General features: G+C 34.9%; 2 protein-coding genes, 1 long non-coding RNA gene and 1 pseudogene across 11 annotated transcripts; 1 reads left to right on the forward strand and 3 right to left on the reverse strand.

Moving 5' to 3' along the window:
* The first annotated feature begins 518 nt into the window (after positions 1-518).
* Positions 519-6,844, forward strand: LOC137236093 (long-chain-fatty-acid--CoA ligase 4-like). 9 transcript variants are annotated; one of them, XM_067758782.1, is made up of 7 exons: positions 519-683; positions 795-1,215; positions 3,247-4,347; positions 4,426-4,457; positions 4,566-4,690; positions 5,477-5,747; positions 6,206-6,844. In XM_067758782.1, exons 3-6 carry the CDS (start codon positions 4,333-4,335, stop codon positions 5,545-5,547), a joined length of 243 nt encoding a protein of 80 aa, XP_067614883.1. In that variant the 5' UTR covers positions 519-683; positions 795-1,215; positions 3,247-4,332; the 3' UTR covers positions 5,548-5,747; positions 6,206-6,844. The 9 variants fall into 9 exon arrangements, with proteins under 9 accessions (XP_067614883.1, XP_067614884.1, XP_067614879.1 ...); XM_067758783.1 differs by having other exon boundaries at positions 532-683; positions 4,566-4,684; positions 6,206-6,842; XM_067758778.1 differs by having other exon boundaries at positions 538-683; positions 4,426-4,488; positions 4,553-4,684.
* An 11,051-nt stretch (positions 6,845-17,895) lies between these two features.
* On the reverse strand, positions 17,896-19,167 carry LOC137236094 (DNA-directed RNA polymerase II subunit RPB1-like; annotated as a pseudogene).
* On the reverse strand, positions 19,145-22,218 carry LOC137236095 (putative nuclease HARBI1). Its single transcript, XM_067758784.1, has 4 exons — positions 22,013-22,218; positions 21,671-21,957; positions 19,290-19,882; positions 19,145-19,227 (listed from the first exon to the last, which is right to left on the reverse strand). Exons 1-3 carry the CDS (start codon positions 22,216-22,218, stop codon positions 19,299-19,301), a joined length of 1,077 nt encoding a protein of 358 aa, XP_067614885.1. The 3' UTR covers positions 19,145-19,227; positions 19,290-19,298.
* Positions 22,219-24,171: 1,953 nt separating this feature from the next.
* LOC137236091 (uncharacterized) lies at positions 24,172-26,028 on the reverse strand. The gene is made up of 3 exons (XR_010948248.1): positions 25,789-26,028; positions 25,363-25,680; positions 24,172-24,494 (listed from the first exon to the last, which is right to left on the reverse strand). It is a non-coding gene; the product is annotated as an uncharacterized lncRNA (long non-coding RNA).
* Positions 26,029-27,542: the final 1,514 nt, after the last annotated feature.

The following is a 27,542-nucleotide window of genomic DNA, read 5'->3' on the forward strand; positions in this document are numbered from 1 at the left end:
TGTTTTTTACAAATTTGCTTTAATTTATTTTGTTCCAATGTTCACACATTCCGTACCAACAGATGATTTCGAAAAATCATTTGCTCTTCCTCTTCTCTTTACGATTCCGTCGTAATGCAGAATACCATACTTCGATTAAAGCGGAGCGGAGAACGGGAACGTAATCGAAATACAGAATAGGGGTGAATATCTGTGTTGATGGAACACATAAATCGTTAAGTAGCATTTGTACAGGGCGTTGGGCCGTTTTGTGACCAGTAGCCCGTTTCTATAACCTTGCGTTATAACAACGAACGATTTGCTATCGCAATGCTCGTATCACTTTCGATATGAAAAGTGTTTCTGTAACGCACTCAATTCACCTTGCGATATAATAGTGGGGAGTTTTTATCAAATCGATGGAACAATCGAAATGGAACATAGGATCTGTCATCAATAGCTAAAAATGTAATAACAAACACAAATTATTTTTTCGTTGTTGTATTCCATGAATTAATTCAAGAAAAAAGTTCAATATTCATTATATAAATCGTCAACTCTTATTTAAGTTGGTATTTTAAGGAATTGACAATCATTCCTTGAATATAATAATAAAGGAAAAGTATTGTGCTACGGGTATTTACTTTGGAAGATTCAATTCCCAAAACCAAAAAAAAACAAATCAGTCCACCGAGAAGCTATAAGTAAGTAAATGTGTACATATATGCATAGAAAGAGTTAATTCGGGCCAAGTTACTTTACAAATTGCCTTGTGCTCTTTAAGTTTTACTAATATGTATGCACTTTTTTCGCAGGAAAAATGTTTGCGGCTGCACTATTTGCTTTGGCAACTGACCAACGAAACATGTTGCGCATACACAGACGACATTTACGGGATGCAACGGACCCCTTTCAGTTACCTGAAGTACGCTTCGAAGAGCTCTTTCGCTTCAAAAAAGAAGCAGCTATCGTGTTGCTCGACGAAATCAGCCCGTACATGAAGAACGGGCAAAGAACGACGTTTGTGCCAAAGGCACTTAGGATGCTGTCAGCACTACATTATTTTGCAACTGGCTCGTTTCTTCGAGATGTTGGGCAGGATTTTGTTTGCTCCTTGAGCAAGACGATGGTCAGTAGATCGATTAAGGAGGTTGCGCACGTTATAGAAACAGAATTGATGTGCAACTACATCAAATTTCCTACTACGGTCGACGAGCAAGATGCCGTAAAACAAATGTAAGTACTTTAAGAGCAAGCGGGCAAGCTTTTCAGTGCTGGTTTAAACTCCAGTCAAAGTTGATCATAGTTTAACCTTGCCACTTTGGCTACAGTTATTATTAAAGCTGACCCACTCAGCATTTAGGTGATAAAATTTTGAATCAAAAATCAAATCAAATCAAAAATTTTTAATAATTTTTCATTCAGCTTTCTGAATCTTTTCTGACAATCTTTGTTGACTGAATAATGAATTTTATACTTGTTAAAATTTCACTTTTGATTGAAGATCTTATTTTTTCGCATACACACATTTTTTCAATCATGAAGTTCAGAAAAAATATATTAAAATTTTATCTTCAAGAGAAGAAAGAATGTATATACTGCTCCTAACAAAAGATTTCCCGAACCATTTCTCCACCTTCGGCTTCCCAGAAAATATAAATCCAACCATTACACAATACAAAAGGATGTGAACTATTTGAACCCCAGGTAAGTGAAACTCTCTTGACATATGTACCTGGATATGGCTTCAACATCCCGTACCATATCGTATTTTAAGATGTTGACGATCATATCTGATGCTGGATGTTGTAGTCGCAGATGTATATTGGTCTAGTTTGTTTGCGAATTACCTTTGGTTCAAATAGCTCACTTCGGCATGCTTTCTTCCCTTAATGAAATAAGATTAGCATGTAGTATCTTATTTTGTATGAGATATGAAAAATAAATGCATGATAATCGCATTCAAAAATGATTCAAAAATGATTCAAAAATCTCAACCAAAATGCCTGAAATATGTTCACGAATATGATCAGAAAATGATTATGAAAAACATTCAAATATTACTCTAAAACAATTAAAGCCCAATTTTACAATGATATCAGATATGCACAAAAAGCGTTTCAAAATACAAATGAAACATAAATGATTATTCAAGAATAATCACATTTGATTTTTGAATCATTTTTGAATGCGATTATCATGCATTTATTTTTCATATCTCATACAAAATAAGATACTACATGCTAATCTTATTTCATTAAGGGAAGAAAGCATGCCGAAGTGAGCTATTTGAACCAAAGGTAATTCGCAAACAAACTAGACCAATATACATCTGCGACTACAACATCCAGCATCAGATATGATCGTCAACATCTTAAAATACGATATGGTACGGGATGTTGAAGCCATATCCAGGTACATATGTCAAGAGAGTTTCACTTACCTGGGGTTCAAATAGTTCACAACCTTTTGTATTGTGTAATGGTTGGATTTATATTTTCTGGGAAACCGAAGGTGGAGAAATGGTTCGGGAAATCTTTGGTCACAAGCAGCATTTACATTATTTCTTGTCTTGAAGAATATGTATAATTATATAAATAATACAATTTTTATATATTTTTTCTGAGCTTAATTATTGAAAAAATAAGATTTTCATTGAAAAGTAAAATTTTAACAAGTATAAAATTCATTATTCAGTCAACAAATATATTCATAAAAGATTCAAAAATCTGAATTAAAAATGATTATACATTTTTGATCACCTAAAGTAAATACATTTGATACAAATAAAATTCCAAAATGTGATTGAAAAACTATATTCAGTTATTGATCATCAAAGGTAAGCATATTTGATTATTCCTTTTGCTGTTTTTTATGAAATATAAAAATTTAATCATCAAAGGACTTCAAAAATGATTCCAAAAAGTGATCGAGAAATTATTTTCAATTTTTGATCATCAAAAGTATTCATATTTGATTATTTCTTTTGTTCAATTGTATGACAAATCATTATTTAGTCGGAAAGAATAATCAAATTGTATTGATATGTAGGTAAATTCAAAATTTAATCATCGAAATGCTGAGTGGGATGGTACATTTTTCTCCCGACGATACGTTAATTTTCGAACAGAAAATCCTTTTAAATTTGGACGTTTTTGATCATCTTGGGGCATGATATTTGAATATTTTTTGATCAAAATTTTCAAAAAATGCAAGCTGGGGAGTGTATATATGAAATATACTTATACCAGTTAATTTCGTTTTCAGATTTTACTCTGCTACCGGCTTTCCCGGATGCATTGGCGCTATTGACTGCACACATGTAAAAATTAAGAAGCCGGCAGCCGACATTGAAAACTGTTATATAAATAGAAAAGGATTATTTTCAAAAAACGTGCAGTTAATATGCGATTACAACCTACGTATACTCGCCGGCAACGCACGTTTTGGTGGAAGTACCCACGATGCTTTTATATGGGAAAATAGTCTTTGTAAAGATTTCTTGGAAAGGCAATACAGCCTAGGTGCAAATACGAGTTGGCTTATTGGTGATTCCGGATATCCGCTGCAGCCATGGCTTATAACACCGTTTCGCGCTCCGACAAAAACTGGCCAAACCAATTTTAATTTTGCGCATATAAGAGCTCGAAACTGCGTAGAGAGACTAAACGGCGTTCTAAAAAAAGTGTTTGCGTGTTTGTCCCATGAGCGCGGAGTGTTGGTGAAGCCTGATTTTGCAGGCGCAATCATAAACGCGTGTCTAACTTTGCACAATTTTCGACTGCAACATAGGCAAAGTATGCCAGACACAGCAAATGCGAATGGAAATCCATCAGAAGTAGATTTTCTTGAGGAAGACCGCCCAAACGACAGCTTACTACAACAAGGTCGGACAGTTCGGGAGAGGATAGTTAGGCATTATTTCAATTAATCTTATACATTATTATATCTATATATATAAAAGAAAGTGGTGTTAGTTACACTATTTATAACTCAAGAACGGATGAACCGATTTGGCTGAAAATTGGTGGAGAGGTAGCTTAGAACCAGGAGACGGACTTAGGATACTTTTTATCCTGTGTGGCTAGGGTCTTGAGATCAAAACATGGAATTGGTGTCAGCGAAACTGACGTCACAACAGTAATTACGTCACGTGAGCTGCTGCCCAAATTTAAACAGTTATTGGATAAGTGTCCTAAGTTTCCTTCCATTAGCACATGTTTTCATGCTACTCGCCAAGAGTGTTTGCTTAATAACTGGAGTGCCTATTGACTATTCCACGCCATTGACTTTTAATTGATACCAGCAGTAAGATAATGCGAAGGTGATGCGGCTGTATTAAAACCTACGTGCATGACTTCCGTACCGGTTAGTATAGATTTTTACAATATATATTTTTTTGCTTGAGTACAATGATTTGGCTTTCTACTATTTTTTTTCTTTTAGCTAATTCTGGATCAAACACCGTTAATTGATAAGTAAATTATAACAAACTCCGTTAATTGATAAGTAAATTATAAACGGCATTTAAAACAAATATACATTTTATTTATATTTCAATTCACTTATAAAGATTGGTTTTCCAGAATGTTGTTAAACTTATGGGTGGACGTGTGCACTTCATTATGTGCGGTGGATGGCAAAATGTGGTTTAAGACTGGTGATATTGGTGAAATGCATCCAGATGATGTACTTAAAATCATTGGTGAGTGTGCGTATTCAATATTTTACATTCTGTTAATTATTCCGCTAAAAATTGTGTCATAGATTTATATGAATTAAATAATGGGGTCGACTAAGTCCATAATTATCTCCAGATAGCCAACGTTAATGCAAGGGGATTTGCAGTTGTTGTTGTAGCAGTGATTTCCAGTAGTATTTGGCAGTTCTGCCATATATATGATTTCTTCCTTGCATATCGCGTCTGCCACATCAAAGCCTATCAAAGTTCAAGCCTCACCTACGCTTGATGTACACTATACAAAATATGTACATACATACCAAATAAAGAATGTGGGTATCTACATTGCAGATAATACTCAGGTATTGAACACGACGTGTTTGCATCTGTACTTTTCAAGATATGCTGTTTTTAATCAAGTCAGAATATAGAGCTTTGATATGATATTTTTATTTAATATTCGATAAAAAGGTCAAACTTTGATTCCTTATACGTGCAACTGTAGATACTGCTAACACTTAACGAAAATTTGTTACAAATCTAATCAGAAGCCGTATTAACAACTTTATATGGCGTTTTTTTTTTTTTTCTTTAAAGAAAGTATGGTTGGAAAAGTGTATTGAATGCTTCGTGCACTATGGTTAACACAGTATTTCACACCTTTGCATATAAGACTACTTCTGGCTAAAGCGTACTTAATACCTACGCTACTCTAGGGTTGTGAGATTTACTCAAATTGTGACTTGTCAACTTTTATCTACCTCGGTATCTTTCTGCATATCCAAATAACATTAATTTACTTTCATTCCCTTCCAGACCGTAAAAAGGATTTGGTTAAACTGAAGGCGGGCGAATACGTTTCTCTGAGGAAATTTAGTCCGAATTGAAAACGTGTCCTCTTGTGGAGAATATCTGCTTTTACGGCGGTCTAAACAATTTACAGTGGCGTTGCTAGTTCCAAATCAGAAACATCTGGAAGAACTAGCGGAACGAAATGGTTTCCAGGGTAAATCGTTTGAGTAATTATGCGCGCCAACAGCTATGGAGAAGGCAGTTATTAAGGAAATTGACGAACATGCTAAAAAGTGTAAGTGCAAAAAATAAAATAAAAAAACAACTTCCAAAAGAATTATGTTTATCGAATTTCCGTGTTAAAGACCGGGTTGTTATTTATGGGAGAAAAATATTAACAGATTAGCGGTTTCATAAATTTAGATTTGTCAATCCTTTTTACGGATGTATTTAAATACGACGCATACAAATTTAAGAGGTCACCTGAATTGCCTAAATAACTTAGCACATCTGACATACATACGTGGGCTGTTGGATTGTACTTTTTATTTTAATTTTATATGATAACCAACAACAAAGCATAAACGAGGGTGTTTAAATCATAAAATATGCGAAGAAAAGGCGACCTTATAAATTGCCTACTTTATTTTATAAAAATAACAAACCCGGTCTGGAACACAATTGATTTGCAAATAGCTAGCACATCAGTAAAGATACGATTTTACATCATGCTCTTTAACATTTACCATCCAGGCAAATTACAAAAGTTTGAAGTACCCGCAGCTATTACGCTCTGCAAAGAAGTTTGGTCGCCGGATATAGGTCTCGTTACGGCCGCTTTCAAATTGAGACGCAAGGAAATTCAAGATAAATATCAGCATGACATCAATCGCATGTACGCTTCAATAAAATCAATATATTGATTTGATGTTGCGGGAGAAGTAAATTAAAGCGTACATTTTTCCGCTGAGCATGCAGAGTTTTTCGAAAAGGAAATTAATTTCAATATTTTCCAAATTGTAGAAAAGAGGATACTGGCCATTGATTGGCTACGAATAATTGTACAATTAGACTAGCAAGAACGCAATTAGTGACCAAGGTGAAAAAGGCAAACAAGTTGCATTAAATTATAAAAAATAGACAAAAAATGAGATATAGATGATATTTTTTTTTTTGTAAATTATAATTATTAAATATAATGGAAGTTGTAATGTGTTCTTAGGTGCGTTATTACGTTTATATTTGAATTGTGTAATGAGTTAGAGAAAAAAGAAAACGTTATCTATTTGAATGCTGATTTATTTAATTATAATTAATATGTATGTACTACCATATGAACTACTTCGCGACTATTCAATATTCAATATTTCTTTATTTAATTAATTTCATAAATAAAAATAAACAAATATAAATTCATTTCATAAGTAGTTTTGTATGAAATAGTTACTTTTTATGTATGTACAGCTACTTAAAAAAAAAATATCAAAATTAAAACACAAATATATGTAAATTCTATATATTTTACGTTGTTTGGTCAATTTCTAAATTTTTTTATATAATTTTATGTCAAAAAGCATCGTAATTGATTTGAAACTCTTTATTCAAAATTCGAGAAACTTTTTAAAAGTCATCACAAGTTTTAAAATTGTTTTCTTAGAATTCGTAGAAACTTTCTGAATATGCATTTTTGTACCCCCATCCATCAATTCTAGCTAAACAAGATTCAACTTTAATCTTCCTAAAATATCCGCTTATTTTTGACAATTTTCTTTGTGAAAGGTATTTGTATTTTTTTCTATATAAACTTATTTCTCTTGTTTGGGAGAATATTCTTAATACCCTTCAGAAAAAAAAAGTTTAAAAAAATAAGCGAATATTTTAGGAAGATTAAAGTTGAATCTTGTTTAGCTAGAATTGATGGAGGGTGGTACAAAAATGCATATTCAGAAAGTTTTTAAGAATTCTAAGAAAACAATTTTAAAACTTGTGATGACTTTTAAAAAGTTTCTCGAATTTTGAATAAAGAGTTTCAAATCAATTACGATGCTTTTTGACATAAAATTATATAAAAAAAATTTAGAAATTGACCAAACAACGTAAAATATATAGAATTTACATATATTTGTGTTTTAATTTTGCTCCTATATTTTTGACCACGGCTACGTATTTTTTGTCGGTCGCTTGAGATATGTTAGCATAATAGTAAGAGTAGTAATTCAGTCATTAAGTGATTGTGGTTTTAACGCCATGTCTATTGATTTGAGCGTTTCATGCATGTCTTTCAGCGTATTTAAAATTTCGTTAGTTAATTTTTGTTGCCCATTATTGAACTGTCTTTGTCTTTCATCCTGGTCTTCCATAAACTTTTTTATTTCGGCGTAAGCACTTCCGAAAGTATTATGACCACGTAGGGTCGATTGAGAAGTGGCTGGGTCGAGTACGGTAGCGTTTGGGTTTGGAGTCGCCCTTGAAGTCACTTTTGGAGTTTCTTTTGTTAGATCCAAAAATTCTATACCTTCTTCTTTTATTTCATTTTTCTGCAAATAAAAACATAAAATCATATATGTAATACTCCTATATTGATAATAGAAAACGCTCGCAATGTGTTTTGAATTCGAAATCAAAACAAGACAGCCTATAAAATTATTGTGATTTTAACAGCATAAGTGTGACAAGAAAAAATTGAAATTTAGGTACATTCGATTATTGAATACAAAAAAAAAACGTTTAAACAGCAATATATCGGCACTCTGATGTTTGGGAATGTACCTAGCCTTTTGTAGCAATGTAGGCGTATTACATATATGCATAAAATGTTAGTATATATAAATAAACAGCAATAAAAATTTGTATTCACGACACAATCCAAAAAAAAAAACCAATCTCCTTGCCGAACTTATTTTGAACATTTGGGTTGCGAAGTTTTTCCCGAGAATATTTATGTACATTTACCTCAGTAAATCCTGCTTCCCTTGTTCTGCCATCTCCGTCTATTGAATCTGATGGTAGAAACTCCAAAACTTCCACATCAACTCCCTCGAGTGGAATAGGTCCCTCGCTTGCGGGGAGATTGCCGGTTCTATTTCGGAATTTTTTATTTTTTGCCTCCTGCTTTTTCACGGCACACTTCCAATCGGACCAACTCTATAAATAAAATAATACAATACAGATATATATTACGTTTAGTTCCATAGTAAATACGCACTTTTTTCCACTGTTCGGCTGTCTTGAAAGCTCCCCCCACCGCATTTAGCTCAAGAGCAACGGCTTCCCATACACTGCGGCTCAGGTTAGCACTATTGGGACCGCCAAAAATTTCCCATTGCCATTTTTTATTGGCCTTCATCAATTCCACTAGTTTCACCTTCTGGTTTTTTCCGATTTTTCCACTTCTGGTTTTTTTCTATAAAATAAAAAATTAATTAGAAAACAAAAAATTCAGTTCAGTTTCAAACTAACGAACTTCACTCATTTTCTTTTTATATTTGATACTATCACGACCTTCGGAGCTAGTGATATGAATATCGCAAGAAATATCGAAAATGCATACTCACCACTCGTACAGAAACACTACCTTGCGATAACCATGAATTAGGGTTGCATTTTGCGATATATTTCATATCGCAAGGATACAGAAACGGGCTACAGGGGCCCTATTCGCTAACTGTGAGTTTTAAAGTGTACACAAGAAATTGTGTAAACTTTGAAATTCTGATTCTGTAAAATAAAACTGTGAACAAAAAAATTCACTGATAAAAATTTCGTGAGTTTTCTTGGCAGCCCGTGTACACTATTGTGACATTCAAAACTCATACGCACTGTTGCAGAATGACCTTTTTTTCATGGCGTTTGATGAATATTTTCTCACTGACATAAGACTTTTAATTTCAGCGCTCATTCAGCAAAACAATGTACACAATAATTTAGAGAATCGCATGAAAATTTAAAGTGTAAATTGTGTGTGCAAATGAGTTTTCAATGAGTGTACATTTTTCAGTTTTTCACAGTTAGGGCATTGACCCCCAGTAGCCCGTTTCTGTATCTTTGCGATAAGAATTATATCGCAAAATGCAACCCTAATTCATGGTTATCGCTAGGTAGTATTTCTGTATGAGTGGTGAGTATGTATTTTCGATATTTCTTGCGATATTCATATCACCAGCTCCGAAGGTCGTGATTGCATCAAATTATAAAAAGAAAATGAGTGAAGTTCGTTTGTAAAAACCAGAAGTGGAAAAATTGAAAAAAAAAACCAGAAACCAGGTGAAATTGGTGGAATTGATGAAGGCAAATAAAAAAGTGGCAATGGGGACTTTTAGCGGTCCCAATAGTGCTAACCTGAGCCGTAGTGTATGGGAAGCCGTTGCTCTTGAGCTAAATGCGGTGGGGGGAGCTTTCAAGACAGCCGGACAGTGGAAAAAAGTGTGTATATACTATGGAACTAAACGTAATATATATTTGTATTGTACTATTTTATTTATAGAGTTGGTACGATTGGAAGTGTCCGTGAAAAAGCAGGAGGCAAAAAATAAAAAATTCAGAAATAGAACCGGCAATCTTCCGGCAAGCGGGGGACCTATTCCACTCGAGGGAGTTGATGTGGAAGTTTTGGAGTTCCTACGTTCAGATTCAATAGACGGAGATGGAAGAACAAAGGAAGCGGGATTTACTGAGGTAAATGTACATAAATATTCTCGGGAAAAACTTCGCAGCTCAAATGTTCAAAATAAGTTCGGCAAGGAGATTGGTTTTTTTGGATTGTGTCATGAATACAAATTTTTATTCCTGTTTGTTTATATATGCCAACATTTTATGTTTTTATTTGCAAACAAGTGAAATAAAAGAAGAAGGTATAGAATTTTTGGATCTTACCAAAGAAACTCCAAAAGTGACTTCAAGGGCTACCGTACTCGACCCAGCCACATCTCAATCGACCCCACGTGGTCATAGTACTTTTGGCGGTGCTTACGCCGAAATAAAAAAGTATATGGAAGACCAGGATGAAAGGCAAAGACAGTTCAATAATGGGCAACAACAATTAACTAACGAAATTTTAAATACGCTGAAAGACATGCATTAAACGCTCAAGTCAATAGACATGGCGTTAAAACCACAATCACTTAACGATTGAATTACTGCTATTACTATTATACTAACATATCTCAAGCGACCGACAAAAAATACGTGGCCGTGGTCAAAAATATAGTAGCAAAATTAAAACACAAATATATGTAAATTCTATCTATTTTACGTTGTTTAGTCAATTTCTAAATTTTTTTTACATAATTTTATGTCAAAAAGCATAGTAATTGATTTGAAACTCTTTATTCAAAATTCGAGAAACTTTTTAAAATTCATCACAAGTTTTAAAATTGTTTTCTTAGAATTCTTAGAAACTTTCTGATCTTCCTAAAATATTCGCTTATTTTTGAAAATTTGTTTTCTGAAGGGTAAGTGAATATGCTTAAATTCTCCCAAACAAGAGAAATAAGTTTATAAAGAAGAAAATACTAAACACCTTTCACAAAGAAAATTGTCAAAAATAAGCGGATATTTTAGGAAGATTAAAGTTGAATCTTGTTTAGCTAGAATTGATGGATGGGGGTACAAATGCATATTAAGCATATTCTCCCAAACAAGAGAAATATGTTTATAAAGAAGAAAATACTAAACACCTTTCACAAAGAAAATTGTCAAAAATAAGCGGATATTTTAGGAAGATTAAAGTTGAATCTTGTTTAGCTAGAATTGATGGATGGGGGTACAAAAATGCATATTCAGAAAGTTTCTAAGAATTCTAAGAAAACAATTTTAAAACTTGTGATGACTTTTAAAAAGTTTCTCGAATTTTGAATAAAGAGTTTCAAATCAATTACTATGCTTTTTGACATAAAATTATGTAAAAAAAATTTAGAAATTGATTAAGAAACGTAAAATAGATAGAATTTACATATATTTGTGTTTTAATTTTACAATTTTTTTTAAGTAGCTGTACATACATAAAAAGTAACTATTTCATAAAAAACTACTTATGAAATGAACTTATATTTGTTTATTTTTATTTATGAAATTAATTAAATAAAGAAATATTGAATATTGAATAGCCGCGAAGTAGTTCATATGGTAGTACATACATATTAATTATAATTAAATAAATCAGCATTCAAATAGATAACGTTTTCTTTTTTCTCTTACTCATTGCACAATACAAATATAAGCGTAATAACGCACCTAAAAACACATTACAACTTCCATTTTATTTAATAATTAAAATTTACAAAAAAAAATATCATCTATATCTCATTTTTTGTCTATTGTTTATAATTTAATGCAACTTGTTTGCCTTTTTCACCTTAGTCACTAATTTCGTTCTTGCTAGTCTAAATTGTACAATTATACGTAGCCAATCAATGGCCAGTATCCTCTTTTCTACAATTTGGAAAATATTGAAATTAATTTCCTTTTCGAAAAACTCTGCATGCTCAGCGGAAAAATGTACGCTTTTAATTTACTTCTCCCGCAACATCAAATCAATACATTGATTTTATTGAAGCGTACATGCGATTGATGTCATGCTGATATTTATCTTGAATTTTCTTGCGTCTCAATTTGAAAGCGGCCGTAACGAGACCCATATTCGGTGGCCAAACTTCTTTGCAGAGGGTAATAGCTGCGGGTACTTCAAACTTTTGGTATTTGCCTGGATGGTAAATGTTAAAGAGCATGATGTAAAAGTCGTATCTTTACTGATGTGCTAGCTATTTGCAAACCAATTGTGTTCCAGACCGGGTTTGTTATTTTTATAAAATAAATTAGGCAATTTATAAGGTCGCCTATTCTTCGCATGTTTTATGATTTTAAAAACCCTCATTTATTCTTTGTTGTTGGTTCTCATATAAAATTAAAATGAAAAGTACAATCCAACAGCCCACGTTTGTATGTCAGATGTGCTAAGTTATTTAGGCAATTCAGGTGACCTCTTAAATTTGTATGCGTCGTATTTAAATACATTCGTAAAAAGGATTGACAAATCTAAATTTATGAAACCGCTAATCTGTTAATATTTTTCTCCCATAAATAACAACTCGGTCTTTAACACTGAAATTCGATAAACGTAATTCTTTTGGAAGTTGTTTTTTATATTATTTTTTGCACTTACACTTTTAGCATGTTCGTCAATTTCCTTAATAACTGCCTTCTCCATAGCTGTTGACGCGAATAATTACTCAAATGATTTACCCTGGAAACCATTTCGTTCTGCTAGGTCTTCCAAATGTTTCTGATTTGGAACTAGCAACGCCACTGTAAATTGTTTAGACCGCCGTAAAAGCAGATGTTCTCCACAAGAGGACACGTTTTCAATTCGGACTAAATTTCCCCAGAGAAACGTATTCGCCGGCCTGCAGTTTAACCAGATCCTTTTTACGGTCTGGAAGGGAATGAAAGTAAATTAATGTTATTTTGATATGGAGAAAGATACAGAGGTAGATAAAAGTCGACAAGCCAACGAATCCTATTTATTTCGCAGGCCAGGATAAAGCCACCCCAAGTTCCTTTCGGATAGAGGGTAGAAGGTTTAATGTGGTTTCCCCGAGATGGTCGGGCAAATACCTTAATGGTGGTATTTTACGAAATGTAGCGGATCAATATGCTGTCCACATCGACAACAGCAAAACGTCCCAAAATCTTCAAGGAGTCTCCTTATCGCAGCATGAAGAACGGTGGTAAACATCAGAGGATGTATCCTGCCGTCCTTATAAAGAATGTGGGTATTAAATTTTTTTTCGAAAATGAGATATTTATATATGCGCACTCGTCTTTAAAATGCTAATTTATTTGTGCAAAAACATTTTTAAAATTGCATAATGTTGTTGTATACAAAATTTAGTTTGTTCTTGCACACATAATCACAATTTGAGTAAATCTCACAACCATAAAGTAGCGTAGATATTAAGTACGCTTTAGCCAGAAGTAGTCTTATATGCAAAGGCATGAAATACTGTGTTAACCATAGTGCACGAAGCATTCAATACACTTTTCCAACCGTACTTTCCTTTTAAAGAAAAAAAACGACATATAAAGTTGTAGATACGGTTTCTGATTAGGTTTTGTAACAAATTTTCGTTAAGTGTTAGCAGTATCTACAGTTCCACGTGTAAGGAATCAAAGTTTGACCTTTAACGAATATTAAATAAAAATATCATATCAAAAGCTGTATATTCTGACTTGATTGAAAACAGCATATCTTGAAAAGTACAGATGCAAACACGTCGTGTTCAATACCTGAGTATCATCTGCAATACAGATACCCACATGCTTTATTTGGTATGTATGTACATATTTTGTATAGTGTACATCAAGCGTAGGAGAGGCTTGAACTTTGCTAGGCTTTGATGTGGCAGACGCGATATGCAAGGAAGAAATCATATATATGGCAGGAGAACTGCCAAATACTACTGGAAATCACTGCTACAACAACAACTGCAAATCCCCCTACAATAACGTTGGCTTTCTGGAGATAATTATGGACTCAGTCGACCCCATTATTTAATTCTTATAAATCTGACACAGTTTTTCTCGGAATAATTAACAGAATGCAAAATATTGAATACGCACACTCACCAATTATTTTAAGTGCATCATCTGGATGCATTTCACCAATATCACCAGTCTTAAACCACATTTTTCCATCCACCGCACATAATAAAGTGCACACGTCCACCCATAAGTTTAACAACATTCTGGAAAACCATTCTTTATAGAGTGAATTGAAATATAAATAAAATGTATATTTGTTTTAAATGCCGTTTATAATTTACTTATCAACTAACGGTGTTTGTTATAATTTACTTATCAATTAACGGTGTTTGATCCAGAATTAGCTAAAAGTAAAAAAATAGTATAAAGCCAAATCATTGTACTCAGCAAAAAAATATATATTGTAAAAATCTATACTAACCGGTAAGGAAGTCATGCATAGGTTTTATTACAACCGCATCACCTTCGCATTATCTTACTGTTGGTATCAACTAAAGTCAAGTGCCTTGAATAGCCAATAGGCACTCCAGTTATTAAGCAAACACTCTCGGCAAGTAGCATGAAAACATGAGCTAATGGAAGGAAACTTAGGACACTTATCCAATAACTGTTTAAATTTGGGCAGCAGCTCACGTGACGTAATTACTGTTGTGACGTCAGTTTCGCTGATACCAAGTCCACGTTTTGATCTCAAGACCCTAGCCTCAACGTGATAAAAAGTGTAGTAAGTCCGTCTCCTGGTTTTAAGCTACTTCTCCACCAATTTTCAGCAAATCGGTTCATCCGTTCTTGAGTTATAAATAGTGTATCTAACACCACTTTCATATATATATATGGATATAATAGTGTATAAGATTAATTGAAATATTGCCTAACTATCCTCTCCCGAACCGTCCGACCTTGTTGTAGTAGAGCTGTGGTTTGGGCGGTCTTCTTCAAGAAAATCTACTTCTGATGGATTTTCATTCGCATTTGCCGTGTCTGGCATACTTTGCCTATGTTGCAGTCGAAAATTGTGCAAAGTTAGACACGCGTTTATGATTGCGTCTGCAAACTCAGGCTCCACCAACACTCCGCGCTCATTGGACAAACACGCAAACACTTTTTTTAGAATGCCGGTTAGTCTCTCTACGCAGTTGCGAGCTCTTATATGCGCAAAATTAAAATTGGTTTGGCCAGTTGTTGTCGGAGCGCCAAACGGTGTTATAAGCCATGGCTGCAGCGGATATCTGGAATCACCAATAAGCCAACTCGTATTTGCCCCTAGGCTGTATTGCCTTTTCAAGAAACTTTAGAAAGGCTATTTTCCCATATAAAAGCATCGTGGGTACTTCCACCAAAACGTGCGTTGCAGGCGAGTATACGTAGGTTGTAATCGCATATTAACTGCACGTTTTTTGAAAATAATCCTTTTCTATTTATATAACAGTTTTCAATGTCGGCTGCCGGCTTCTTAATTTTTGCATGTGTGCAGTAAATAGCGCCAATACATCCGGGAAAGCCGGTAGCAGAGTGAAATCTGAAATAGAAATTAACTGATATAATTGTTTTTGTTTGTGTGCAGCGTGCCTAAAGCGTACTGATGATGAAGGCTTAGCACCCTTCGAAATGGATCTATCTGCGCAGCTATGGCAGGTTGTCTGAAAAATTTTCTACTTACTATTCCAAAAACAAAATACAATTTTTCAAATTTAGAAAAATTAAAAAATAACAAAAAAAAATTATTGTTCTGGCCTTGAGCTCGAATCGAACCTTGAATCATTAATTGGTATAAGTATTTGATTTGGAACTAGCAACGCCACTGTAAATTGTTTAGACCGCCGTAAAAGCAGATCTTCTCTACAAGAGGACACGTTTTCAATTCGGACTAAATTTCCCCAGAGAAACGTATTCGCCGGCCTGCAGTTTAACCAAATCCTTTTTACGGTCTGGAAGGGAATGAAAGGAAATTAATGTTATTTTGATATGGAGAAAGATACAGAGGTAGATAAAATTCGACAAGCCAACGAATCCTATTTATTTCGCAGGCCAGGATAAATCCACCCCAAGTTCCTTTCGGACAGAGGGTAGAAGATTTAATGTGGTTTCCCCGAGATGTTCGGGCAAATACCTTAATGGTGGTATTTTACGAAATGTAGCGGATCAATATGCTGTCCACATCGACAACAGCAAAAATTCCCAAAATCTTCAAGGAGTCTCTTTATCGCAGCATGAAGAACGGTGGTAAACATCAGGGGATGTATCCTGCCGTCCTTATAAAGAATGTGGGTATTAAATTTTTTTTTTTTCGAAAATGAGATATTTACATAGGTGCACTCGTCTTGAAACCGCTAATTTATTTGTGCAAAAACATTTTTAAAATTGCATAATGTTGTTGTATACAAAATTTAGTTTGTTCTTGCACACATAGGGCCGATTTCACCAACTCGACTAAGGCTAAAACTTAGTTGCAACTTAAGTTAGCCCAGATTTGCGGCTTAGTTTTTTTTCGGTTTCACCAACTTAGTTACTAAAACCATTTGACATATAACAACCCTATCAGCTGTTTTATACATAGTAGTATTTTTGGCTACGTTTTAATTACACGCCACCCACTGAATTTGAAGTATTGTCAGTTACGGTGTCAGTTGGTTTTGGTAATTTTTTAATTTCTTTAAAAATAAAATTGCAATATGTCGCGGAAATGCACTTTTAATGCATCTGAAACCAACAGATTATTGGAAATTTGTGGTAAATATGCGGGAATAATCGAAGGAAAGAAAACCGATTGCATCAGCGTGAAAGATAAAGACGATGCTTGGGAGAAAATTGCGCAGGAGTTCAACGCAAGTAACGAAATTTATCGTGAAAGCAAAGAACTAAAAAAAAAATATAAAAATATTAAATTTGCTGCAAAAAACAAGGCAGCTGAAGAGCGTAGGGCGGTTTATGGAACTGGCGGCGGTCCTGCTACACCGCAGACTTTGTCAGGTGTGGAGGAGAGGATGTTGTCCATGTTAAATGGCAAAGAGATGGAGGGTATTCCGAATACTGCCGATTCAGATGCCCTTAATGAAGATATTTATGGTAAATTGCCTAAAATTTTTATGTAGTTGTTTGAGTACTGATTTAGACTTTTCCAGCGGATAAAAACGAGGAACTTCCACAGCCGAATATAGAAACGCCTGTACCCGGTCCTGCCACCCTGCGGAAGAAGACGAGCACACCACTGTGGACACCTCAAAAACAGTGTGACAAAAATGCCAAAGTCACGTCCTGGGAGCATTTGGCTTCAATTAAAAGTAAATGGACAGAAGCCAAATTGCAGGCAGAGGTTTCTTTGGCGAAGAAGGAAGAAGAGAGGGTGGAGCTTCAAATGAAGTTTATGCGTGAGAGGCATGAGCTCGATATTCTCCAATGCAGGGAGCGGCAAGCGGTTGAAATGGAGATATTAAATTTTAAATTAGAAAAAGTTAAATTAGAACTTAAAAAATTAAATAACGGCTAAAATTCGCGCCATCACGTTAATTATACTTGCTTTTTTATTTTAAATTGGTGAATTGAGTTTAGTTAAGTTGCAGATGCTCAATGTAGGAAAAGCTCACTTGGAAATCATGAAAGGTTCGTTGTGATATCATTAAAGACCACAGTTAAAACTTATTAAAGTTCGAAACTTTAAAGCATAAAATGAGATAGAGTAGTTTAACTATTTTACCTTTATATTAAAAGTCCAACGACATGGACAACTACTGGAGACGACCCGTCATAACTTAACAAAATAATTAACTTCAAATATCAAATCAATTTAAAAAATCATTTTTTTGATAATTTAATGATAATTTTTAGATAATTTAATGATGTAAAAACAAAAATCAATTAGCAATAACATAAAGAGATCTCATAGATATAATTAAAGATACTATTTCTTAACTGCTATATGTACGTTTACGATCCAATTCAATACGTAATAGCCATGGTGAAATGCGTGTTGGGTCAAAATCGGGCATTTCATAGTAAACATTCACGAATTCTTGATCGTCTGAAATCGCAGTTCGCTGTGGATCGGGATCATAGTAAATGGCCGTGTTAGTTGTTACTTTACGCAATGTGGTGTGTTTAAACGGGACAGCACATTCTTTGCTTTCTCAGCATATCGTGCAGCACCGCCTGTGAGAAAAACAGTTAGTGAGGGAGCCTTTGGTTTTTTGGAAATATTAATGATTTCCTTTAGACGAGGTACACCCAATGTTACGTTCTTCGATGATACACCAGCAAAATGGAAAGTGTTGAGTGTCATCTACAATACAAATAAAAAATAAGTAAGACAGATATTTACCAACACACCATAATTACGCACCTGTGTAGCAGGTTCACCCAAACTCTGTGCAGCCAAAGCGCCCACCATTTCACCAGGATTCGCTTGTGCTTGCAGAAAACGTGTTTCAATCTCTCCAATCAACCATTCAAACGCTTCAGTCGATAAACGAAACTCTTCTGCTACATATTTCGTGCAGAGTGTCGAACGTACCAAACATTGAAACAATAGCGTAGCATTCTCATTAGCCTGTTTCGACAAACGATCATTACCGACCACAATAACACAACGTTGTAATAAATCACGCACGCCATTAATAACGCGCAAAGGCGACAGATCGGTTGGCATGCGTTTGTTAATATGAAAAATTTTCTGTACATTCCAAATCATGCGTTGCAAATTACAAGGTAATACGACCTACTCAATTAAAAAGTTATAACATAAGTTTTTGCTTAATTAAAAAGTAAACAATGTGCTTTACCTTCGAATCACCATTGGGGAAAATTTCACGCAGCGCTTCGCGATCGCGACACAATTGATCCCATTCAATTTCCAATTCGGGTAATGCATTACCGCTTTCGCTCAACTCTTTTATAACATCATCTGTAAATACTTTACGCATATAACGTTCATTCGACCAATCAAATTTGAATCTTTTTTCGAATGCTTTATTCGAAAGCTTAACGGTAGGTAGATTTTGAAATTCTACTGTTTCACCAGCCAAACCATCTTCGCCATAACGCAACTGAATCAGTTGACCTACAGAGTTACGTACTGTGCCATCATAGTTAACCATAACAGACTCCATAGCCTTAATTAAACGACGTTGGATGTAACCAGTTTCTGCAGTTTTTACAGCAGTATCGATAAGACCTTCACCCACGACCACCCATATATTGTATACGATTGACTTGATTTTCGAAAGTTTGACGCAAATTATTACCTGTAAGTGAAAAATAAGTTTAAGAGATAAAAAGAAAATGTATTGCACGTGAGATAACGCACCAGGTGTTGTTATAGCCGAGCAAAATATGTATCAATTATTGTTCTTCTGGTATGGTCATTTCGAGATCGCCCTTCATTTGAGCGATTTGGCGGGACTGTTAAAACATTAATTACAGCATCGTTAACTTCAGGTGAAAGTTGTGGTGCGGATTTATCATTAAAGCGAATGCAAACATTATGCAATACTGCTGTTCCTACAACGATGTAAGGAACTCTAGTGACTTTCATTCGAATTCCCATTGATAGCACAGGAAATCTACGTTTCCACACACCATATGAGCGCTCGACGCAATTACGTGTTCTGATATGCGACTCATTATACAAATTTTCTGCTCTATTTGTACAATTTGAAAGAGGTGTCAACACGACGCTCGAGTTTTCATAGCCACTATCAGCAACAATTAGGCCATTCTGGAACTCCCTATTTTCAAGCCGATAGGAAATGCGCGAATTCCGAAAAATTCTTGAATCATGCACAGATCCTGGCCATCGAGCTACAATATCCAATATATTCATTTTGCTGTCGCATATTGTCTGCACATTAAAAGAAAAAAACCCTTTTCTATTTCGAAAGACTTCACCATCATCACCACCTGTATATAAATTAATGTTGTTGTTGTAGCAGTGCTTCGCCCCATCCAATAGGTGCGACCGATCACAAATTGTCATCAATGTCCTCTAACGGGAGTCCAAGGAAACTTGCTGTTTCAACAGGGGTGGACCCTAATGAGAGGGTTGTTAAAGGCGTTGGTTCCAAGAGGGAAGCAGAAGACGGGAGCGGGTGCTGATGCTCGGCATTGCATGAGTGGAAGCGGCCGTATGAGCTGGTGACGCCGTGGGGCGTCGCTTGTTGAGCAGCAGAGCTGCTGGAAGGTAGTGAGGGCGCTGAGGCGTAGACTACGGGGCGCCCTTAGGATTCGATACCTTCCCGGAGCAGGAGAGTATGGCCCCGTCCCGATGCAGGTAACAATCTATATGAGGGGTCGACTGCTAATACGCGTCCAAAAATATCGAAAGAGGTGTCAAACGACGCGTCTTGACATCAGTATTAATAGTTCGAAGGCGGAAAATAAAAATTTTAACTCGGTCAAAAAATATTAACGAAAAACCGAAAAATGACCCGCTGTTCCCTCCGAAACCGGGGGTGAGGTCCATCGTATTTTTGCGCAGAACACCTATGCATTGGCGGCCTACGGCCGCGCTTATAAAAAATTACCCTGGGTGGGTCCAACACCGGTTTGGAGACCAAAACTATATCCGCGCCAAACACTTATGTTCACAAATTTTTTTTGTGGGTACGACAACATTACAACAACCACATGAAAATCCGAGTGTATTTCTGCCATGAAAAGCTCTCAGTGAAAACTCATCTGCCTCGCAGATGCCGTTCGGGGTCGGCATAAAACAAGTAGGTCCCGTCCCGCCAATTTTTAGGAAAAACTAAAAAGGAGCACGATGCAAAAGATGACCCCTCTGCAACTAAAAACGTGAGTCTTCTATAAGATACAGTTTCACTTTTTGTTGTGAAAAACAGAAAAAAATCATTTCAGTTGAAATAATTATTAATTATTAACTTTTCTCTTAAGCTATTATTTATGATAACTTCACACAAAAAAATTTAGTGCAGTGTTAACACTTTTCAGAGCAAAATCAAAACTAAAAAACAAGTAAGAAGGTCTCAGTTCGGGTGAAACCAAACATTACATACCCAGCTGTGCAATTGAAAAGCTGAAGTAGGAGTGGCTTTCAGGCACTTTTGTTCATTTGCAAAGCAAATATAATATCTTTAACGGCTTTTGATTTACGGCTTTTTAAACTTCCAAATTTTCTTCTTCTAAATGTGGGTTTTGCCATGCCCATATACCAATCTTTTTGAGAATTTATGTTTTGCGTCATAAAACAAATCCACCTAGCAAATTTCACTACCTTGTTATTGAATTATCTCATTTTTTCCATTTTTATCAATTTTCACCACTTCAACCACTTGCGTGGTTATTGTCCGAGGTTATCGTCCGCGCAAAACACTTATGTTCACAATTTTTTTTGTGGGTACGACAACATTACAACAACCACATGAAAATCGCCAACTTCAACTGTAAATATCTGCGAACTGAGATAACATTTTTATTTTCCGCCTTCGGATTATTATTTTCGAGATTAATACGCATCTTTTGATACCTCTCTCGATATTTTTGGTAGCGTATTAGCAGTCGACCCCTCAACTAGATTTTTACTCCGCTGCAAGGATCTGCTGGGAGGATGACAATTTGTGGGAGGGACGCAACAGATTAAATGGGATTACACTGAAATGACAGCCGGACAGAACCGGCTGCCTTGGGAAGCGTTTATAAATTAATACTGAGATATTGACGCATATTCACCTGGGGAATTGATTTTAACATGGGTGCAGTCCATTGCCCCAATTACACGCGGAAAATTTGCCTTTTCTTTAAAAGCAGCCTGTGTTTCCAAGCGCTCCTGTTCCGTTTCAGGAAATTTTACAAAATCTGGTCGCAAGGATGCTAGATGGTAGGAAACTAGCGTAATTGCACGTGAGGCACTTGCTTTTGAAACTCCGGAAAGGTCTGCCACAATTTGCTGAAAAGATCCTGAAGCATAGAACCGGAGTGCGATGAAAAACATTTGATGTGGCTGCATTGCGTTGTTGCTGTAAACGAAGAAGTAATTTAGGGCAACATTTATAAAATATGATGTAAACTTACCGTGCTCCAAGATAAATTTTGTCTTTTATTAAAGAAAAAACAAACCAAGCAGCATCTTTGCACATACGAAATCGTTCGCGAAAGTCAACATCGTCATAATGTAGAAAAAAGTCAGGACGCTCTTTAATTTTTCTTTTTCGTCGCAGCACTATTACCTGCAGAGCTTCAAAGTCGCAATCGCTTTCGCCAGAATCTCGAAGATCCATTAAATTTTTTATAAATTTTCCACCGATAATAAAATAAAATAAGCCACTTCAAAGAAATTGCAGATGTAAACAATAGCGGGGTTGCTATATTTGCATAATGAAATAAGTATAAATAGTGCCATTTAATTCGACTCAAAATTTGTACTACAGCAACACTGTTGAAAGTCGAGAATAAGCCAGCTGACAGGTAGGCTAATTTGCGACTTAGTTAAGCATTGGTGGTGAAACAGAAAAATTCAAAAATATGACTTAACTAAGTTAAGTCGAGTTGGTGAAACCGGGCCATAGTCACAATTTGAGTAAGTCTCACAACCATAGAATAGCGTAGGTATTAAGTACGCTTTAGCCAGAAGTAGTCTTATATGCAAAGGCGTGAAATACTGTGTTAACCATAGTGCACGAAGCATTCAATACACTTTTCCAACCGTACTTTCCTTTTAAAGAAAAAAAAACGACATATAAAGTTGTAGATACGGCTTCTGATTAGGTTTTGTAACAAATTTTCGTTAAGTGTTAGCAGTATCGACAGTTCCACGTATAAGGAATCAAAGTTTGACCTTTAACGAATATTAAATAAAAATATCATATCAAAAGCTGTATATTCTGACTTGATTGAAAACAGCATATCTTGAAAAGTATAGATGCAAACACGTCGTATTCAATACCTGAGTATCATCTGCAATGTAGATACCCACATTCTTTATTTGGTATGTATGTACATATTTTGTATAGTGTACATCAAGCGTAGGAGAGGCTTGAACTTTGATAGGCTTTGATGTGGCAGACGCGATATGCAAGGAAGAAATCATATATATGGCAGGAGAACTGCCAAATACTACTGGAAATCACTGCTACAACAACAACTGCAAATCCCCCTGCATTAACGTTTGCTATCTGGAGATAATTATGGACTTAGTCGACCCCATTATTTAATTCAAATAAATCTGATACAATTTTTGTCGGAATAATTAACAGAATGCAAAATATTGAATACGCACACCCACCAATGATTTTAAGTACATCATCTGGATGCATTTCACTAATATCACCAGTCCTAAACCACATTTTGCCATCCACCGCACATAATCAAGTGCACACGTCCACCCATAAGTTTAACAACATTCTGGAAAACCATTCTTTATAGAGTGAATTGAAATATAAATAAAATGTATATTTGTTTTAAATGCCGTTTATAATTTACTTATCAATTAACGGTGTTTGATCCAGAATTAGCTAAAATTAAAAAAATAGTATAAAGCCAAATCATTGTACTCAGCAAAAAAATATATATTGTAAAAATCTATACTAACCGGTAAGGAAGTCATGCAAGTAGGTTTTAATACAACCGCATCACCTTCACATTATCTTACTGTTGGTATCAATTAAAGTCAATGGCGTTGAATAGCCAATAGGCACTCCAGTTATTAAGCAAACACTCTCGGCGGGTAGCATGAAAACATGTGCTAATGGAAGGAAACTTAGAACACTTATCCAATAACTGTTTAAATTTGGGCAGCAGCTCACGTGATGTAATTACTGTTGTGACGTCAGTTTCGCTGATACCAAGTCCACGTTTTGATCTCAAGACCCTAGCCACAACGGGATAAAAAGTATCCTATGTCCGTCTCCTGGTTCTAAGCTTCTCGAACCGTCCGACCTTGTTGTGGTAAGCTGTCGTTTGGGCAGTCTTCCTCAAGAAAATCTACTTCTGATGGATTTCCATTTGCATTTGCTGTGTCTGGCATAATTTGCCTATGTTGCAGTCGAAAATTGTGCAAAGTTAGACACGCGTTTATGATTGCGCCTGCCAACTCAGGCTTCACCAACACTCCGCGCTCATGGGACAAACACGCAAACACTTTTTTAGAACGCCTTTTAGTCTCTCTACGCAGTTTCGAGCTCTTATATGCGCAAAATTAAAATTGTTTTGGCCAGTTGTTGTCGGAGCGCGAAACGGTGTTATAAGCCATAGCTGCAGCGGATATCCGGAATCACCAATAAGCCAACTCGTATTTGCACATAGGCTGTATTGCCTTTCCAAGAAATCTTTACAAAGGCTATTTTCCCATATAAAAGTATCGTGGGTACTTCCACCAAAACGTGCGTTGCCGGCGAGTATACGTCGGTTGTAATCGCATATTAACTGCACGTTTTTTGAAAATAATCCTTTTCTATTTATATAACAGTTTTCAATGTCTGCTGCCGGCTTCTTAATTTTTACTTGTGTGCAGTTAATAGCGCCAATGCATTCGGGAAAGCCGGTAGCAGAGTAAAATCTGAAATAGAAATTAACTGGTATAATTATATGTGATTATTCTTGAATAATCATTTATGATTTATATGTATTTCGAAACGCTTTTTGTGCATATCTGATATCATTGTAAAATTCAGCTTTAATTGTTTTAGAGTAATATTTGAATGCTTTTCACAGTCATTTTCTGATTATATTCGTGAACATATTTCAGGCATTTGGGTTGAGATTTTTGAATCATTTTTGAATGCGATTATCAGGCATTTATTTTTCATATGTCATACAAAATAAGATACTACATGCTAAGGGGAAGAAAGCATGCCAAAGTGAGCTATTTGAACCAAAGGTAATTCGCAAACAAACTAGACCAATATATATCTGCGACTACAACATCCAGCATCAGATATGATCGTCAATATCTTAAAATACGATATGGTACGGGATGTTGAAGCCATATCCAGGTATATATGCCAAGAGAGTTTCACTTACCTGGGGTTCAAATAGTTCACCACCTTTGTATTGTGTAATGGTTGGATTTATATTTTCTGGGAAGCCGAAGGTGGAGAAATGGTTGGGGAAATCTTTTGTTAGGAGCAGTATATACATACATTATTTCTTCTCTTGAAGAATACAATTTTAATATATTTTTTCTGAACTTCATGATTGAAAAAATGTGTATATGCGAAAAAATAAGATCTTCAATCAAAAATAAAATTTTAACAAGTATAAAATTCATTATTCAGTCAATTCAAAATTTTATCACCTAAATGCAGAGTGGGTCAGCTTTAATAATAATAAGTGTAGCCAAATTGATAAGGTTAAACTATGATCAACTTTGACTGGAGTTTAAACCAGCACTGAAAAGCTTGCCCGCTGTCTCTTAGAGTACTTACATTTGTTTTACGGTATCTTGCTCATCGACCGTAGTAGGAAATTTGATGTAGCTGCACATCAATTCTATTTCTATAATGTGCGCAACCTCCTTAATCGATCTACTGACCATCGTTTTGCTCAAGGAGCAAACAAAATCCTGCCCAACATCTCAAAGAAACGAGCCAGTTGCAAAATAATGTAGTGCGAAAGAGCTCTTCGAAGCGTACTTCAGGCAACTGAAAGGGGTCCGTTGCATCCCGTAAATGGCATCTATGTATGCGCAACATGTTTCGTTGGTCAGTTGCCAGAGCAAATAGTGCAGCCGGAAACATTTTTTCCTATGGAAAAAGTACATACATATTAGTAAAACTTAAAGAGCACAAGGCGAATTTGTAAAGTAACTTGGCCCGAATTCTTTCTATGCATATATGTCCATATTTACTTACTTATAGCTCCTCGGTGGACTGAGTCTTCGAATGTTGATCATAAAAAAACAATTTGTTTTTTTTTTGGTTTTGGGAATTGAATCTTCCAAAGTAAGTACCCGTAGCACACTATTTTTCCTTTATTATTATAGTCAAGGGATGATTGTAAATTCCTTAAAATACCAATTTAAACAAAATGAATATTGAACTTCTTCTCTTGTGATTGAATCATGGAGTACAACAACGAAAAAAGAATTTGTGTTTTTTATTACATTTTTAGCTATTAATGACAGATCCTATGTTCCATTTCGATTGTTCCATCGATATGATAAAAACTCCCCACTATTATATCGCAAGGGGAATTGAGTGCGTTACAGAAACCCTTTTCATATCGAAAGTGATACGAGCCTTGCGAAAGCAAATCGTTCGTTATTATAACTCAAACCCTGCAAAACGCTGTCGTCATTCCACGTCATTTGACTAGCATTTTACGGTCATAAGTTATATCTATAGTCACATTTGCATGGGCGTGGGTAAGTTTTGTGACCAAATTTTTGTAGGGAAGTTACAGAAACGGGCTACAGTCCATTCCGTCGTACCTATTTATGTGATTGTCCATACTTCTCACACATATGCGGTATTAGGTTATCGAAATGTAAACAAACTATAGTGCTGTAATGTTCTTACATTCACGTTATGGCAGTCATTTTTTAAGTTATATACCTGTAACTTTACGAGGACTTTTTCGTTAAAATGACCGCCTTTTCCTTAGTATTATGACCGTTTTTTTACTTGTATTATACTGCTATATAAATAAAACATTTCTTTAATTCAAATCCATTAACATTTCTTTTATTCAAGATTTTTATAATATATTAGATTATTTATAATAGTTGTAAATTATTAACTATAAGTCTTAAGGAAGGAATAATTTTTCAGTCTTGTTGGTGAGCCATAAATACAAATTTTATTGTATGCGATTGTATGCATACAAAGTTAAGGGAAACTTAAATAAATTAATGATATAGAAAACAAAAGAGAAGAACTAACAGAACTATTCGTTGCAGTAAACCATCAAATCGTGAGTAGGCAATTCACAATTGGAGTAAGTTGACTTGTAATTCGCGAATTTTAATACTATAGCTTTTTTATTTTAGTTCAGAAAACTTCAGTTGAAGTTCGAAAGTTACAATTGAAGTTCAAAAATTTCAATTCAAGTTCACAAAATTTAAATTCAAGCTCAGAATTTCTATTTGTAGTTCAGAAAATTTAAATTGAAGTTCAGAATTTCTGTTTGTAGTTCAGAAAATTATAATTGAACTTACTGCAGTTGAAATTCCTGAGCTTCAATTATAGTTTACTGAACTTAAATAAAATTTTTTTTCCTTTACATTTTAGAACAGTGTACAAAAATATGTAATTTTACATATCGCAACCTAAACCAAAATGTATTGCAACTCATAATCAGAGAAGCTTTGTGTTGAATGTTGATTTATATCACAAAAATAACAAAATTCTTAACAAAACCAGGCTGAACGATAACGTTAAATACCAAAAAAACATAAGTTATTTTACGATGCTTTCAAGGATCGATTTACACTTAAATACCGATTTAATTTTTTTTTAAGTTTTCACATTTTTTAGTTTAAAATGCGATATATACATTCAGTGGAATAATTTAAATTGAGGGTACTTCATGCAATTTTCTTTCTTCGTGATTTTGCAATAATAAACGTATGTAGGTACTCATAGTAATTTTTTGTTTTGAATTATGT

Source organism: Eurosta solidaginis, unplaced genomic scaffold (genome assembly GCF_040869045.1).
Source record: "Eurosta solidaginis isolate ZX-2024a unplaced genomic scaffold, ASM4086904v1 ctg00001317.1, whole genome shotgun sequence".
NCBI lineage: Eukaryota > Metazoa > Arthropoda > Insecta > Diptera > Tephritidae > Eurosta > Eurosta solidaginis.

Coding starts and splice junctions, on each gene's coding strand:
- LOC137236093 (XM_067758777.1), top strand. CDS start 800: ATGTTTGCGGCTGCACTATTTGCTTTGGCAACTGACCAACGAAACATG. Junction 1,216..3,246: donor CAAGATGCCGTAAAACAAAT/GTAAGTACTTTA, acceptor TTTCGTTTTCAG/ATTTTACTCTGCTACCGGCT.
- LOC137236095 (XM_067758784.1), bottom strand. CDS start 22,218: ATGGATCTTCGAGATTCTGGCGAAAGCGATTGCGACTTTGAAGCTCTG. Junction 21,958..22,012: donor AAAATTTATCTTGGAGCACG/GTAAGTTTACAT, acceptor CTTCGTTTACAG/CAACAACGCAATGCAGCCAC. Junction 19,883..21,670: donor TGTTAAAATCAATTCCCCAG/GTGAATATGCGT, acceptor ATTTATATACAG/GTGGTGATGATGGTGAAGTC.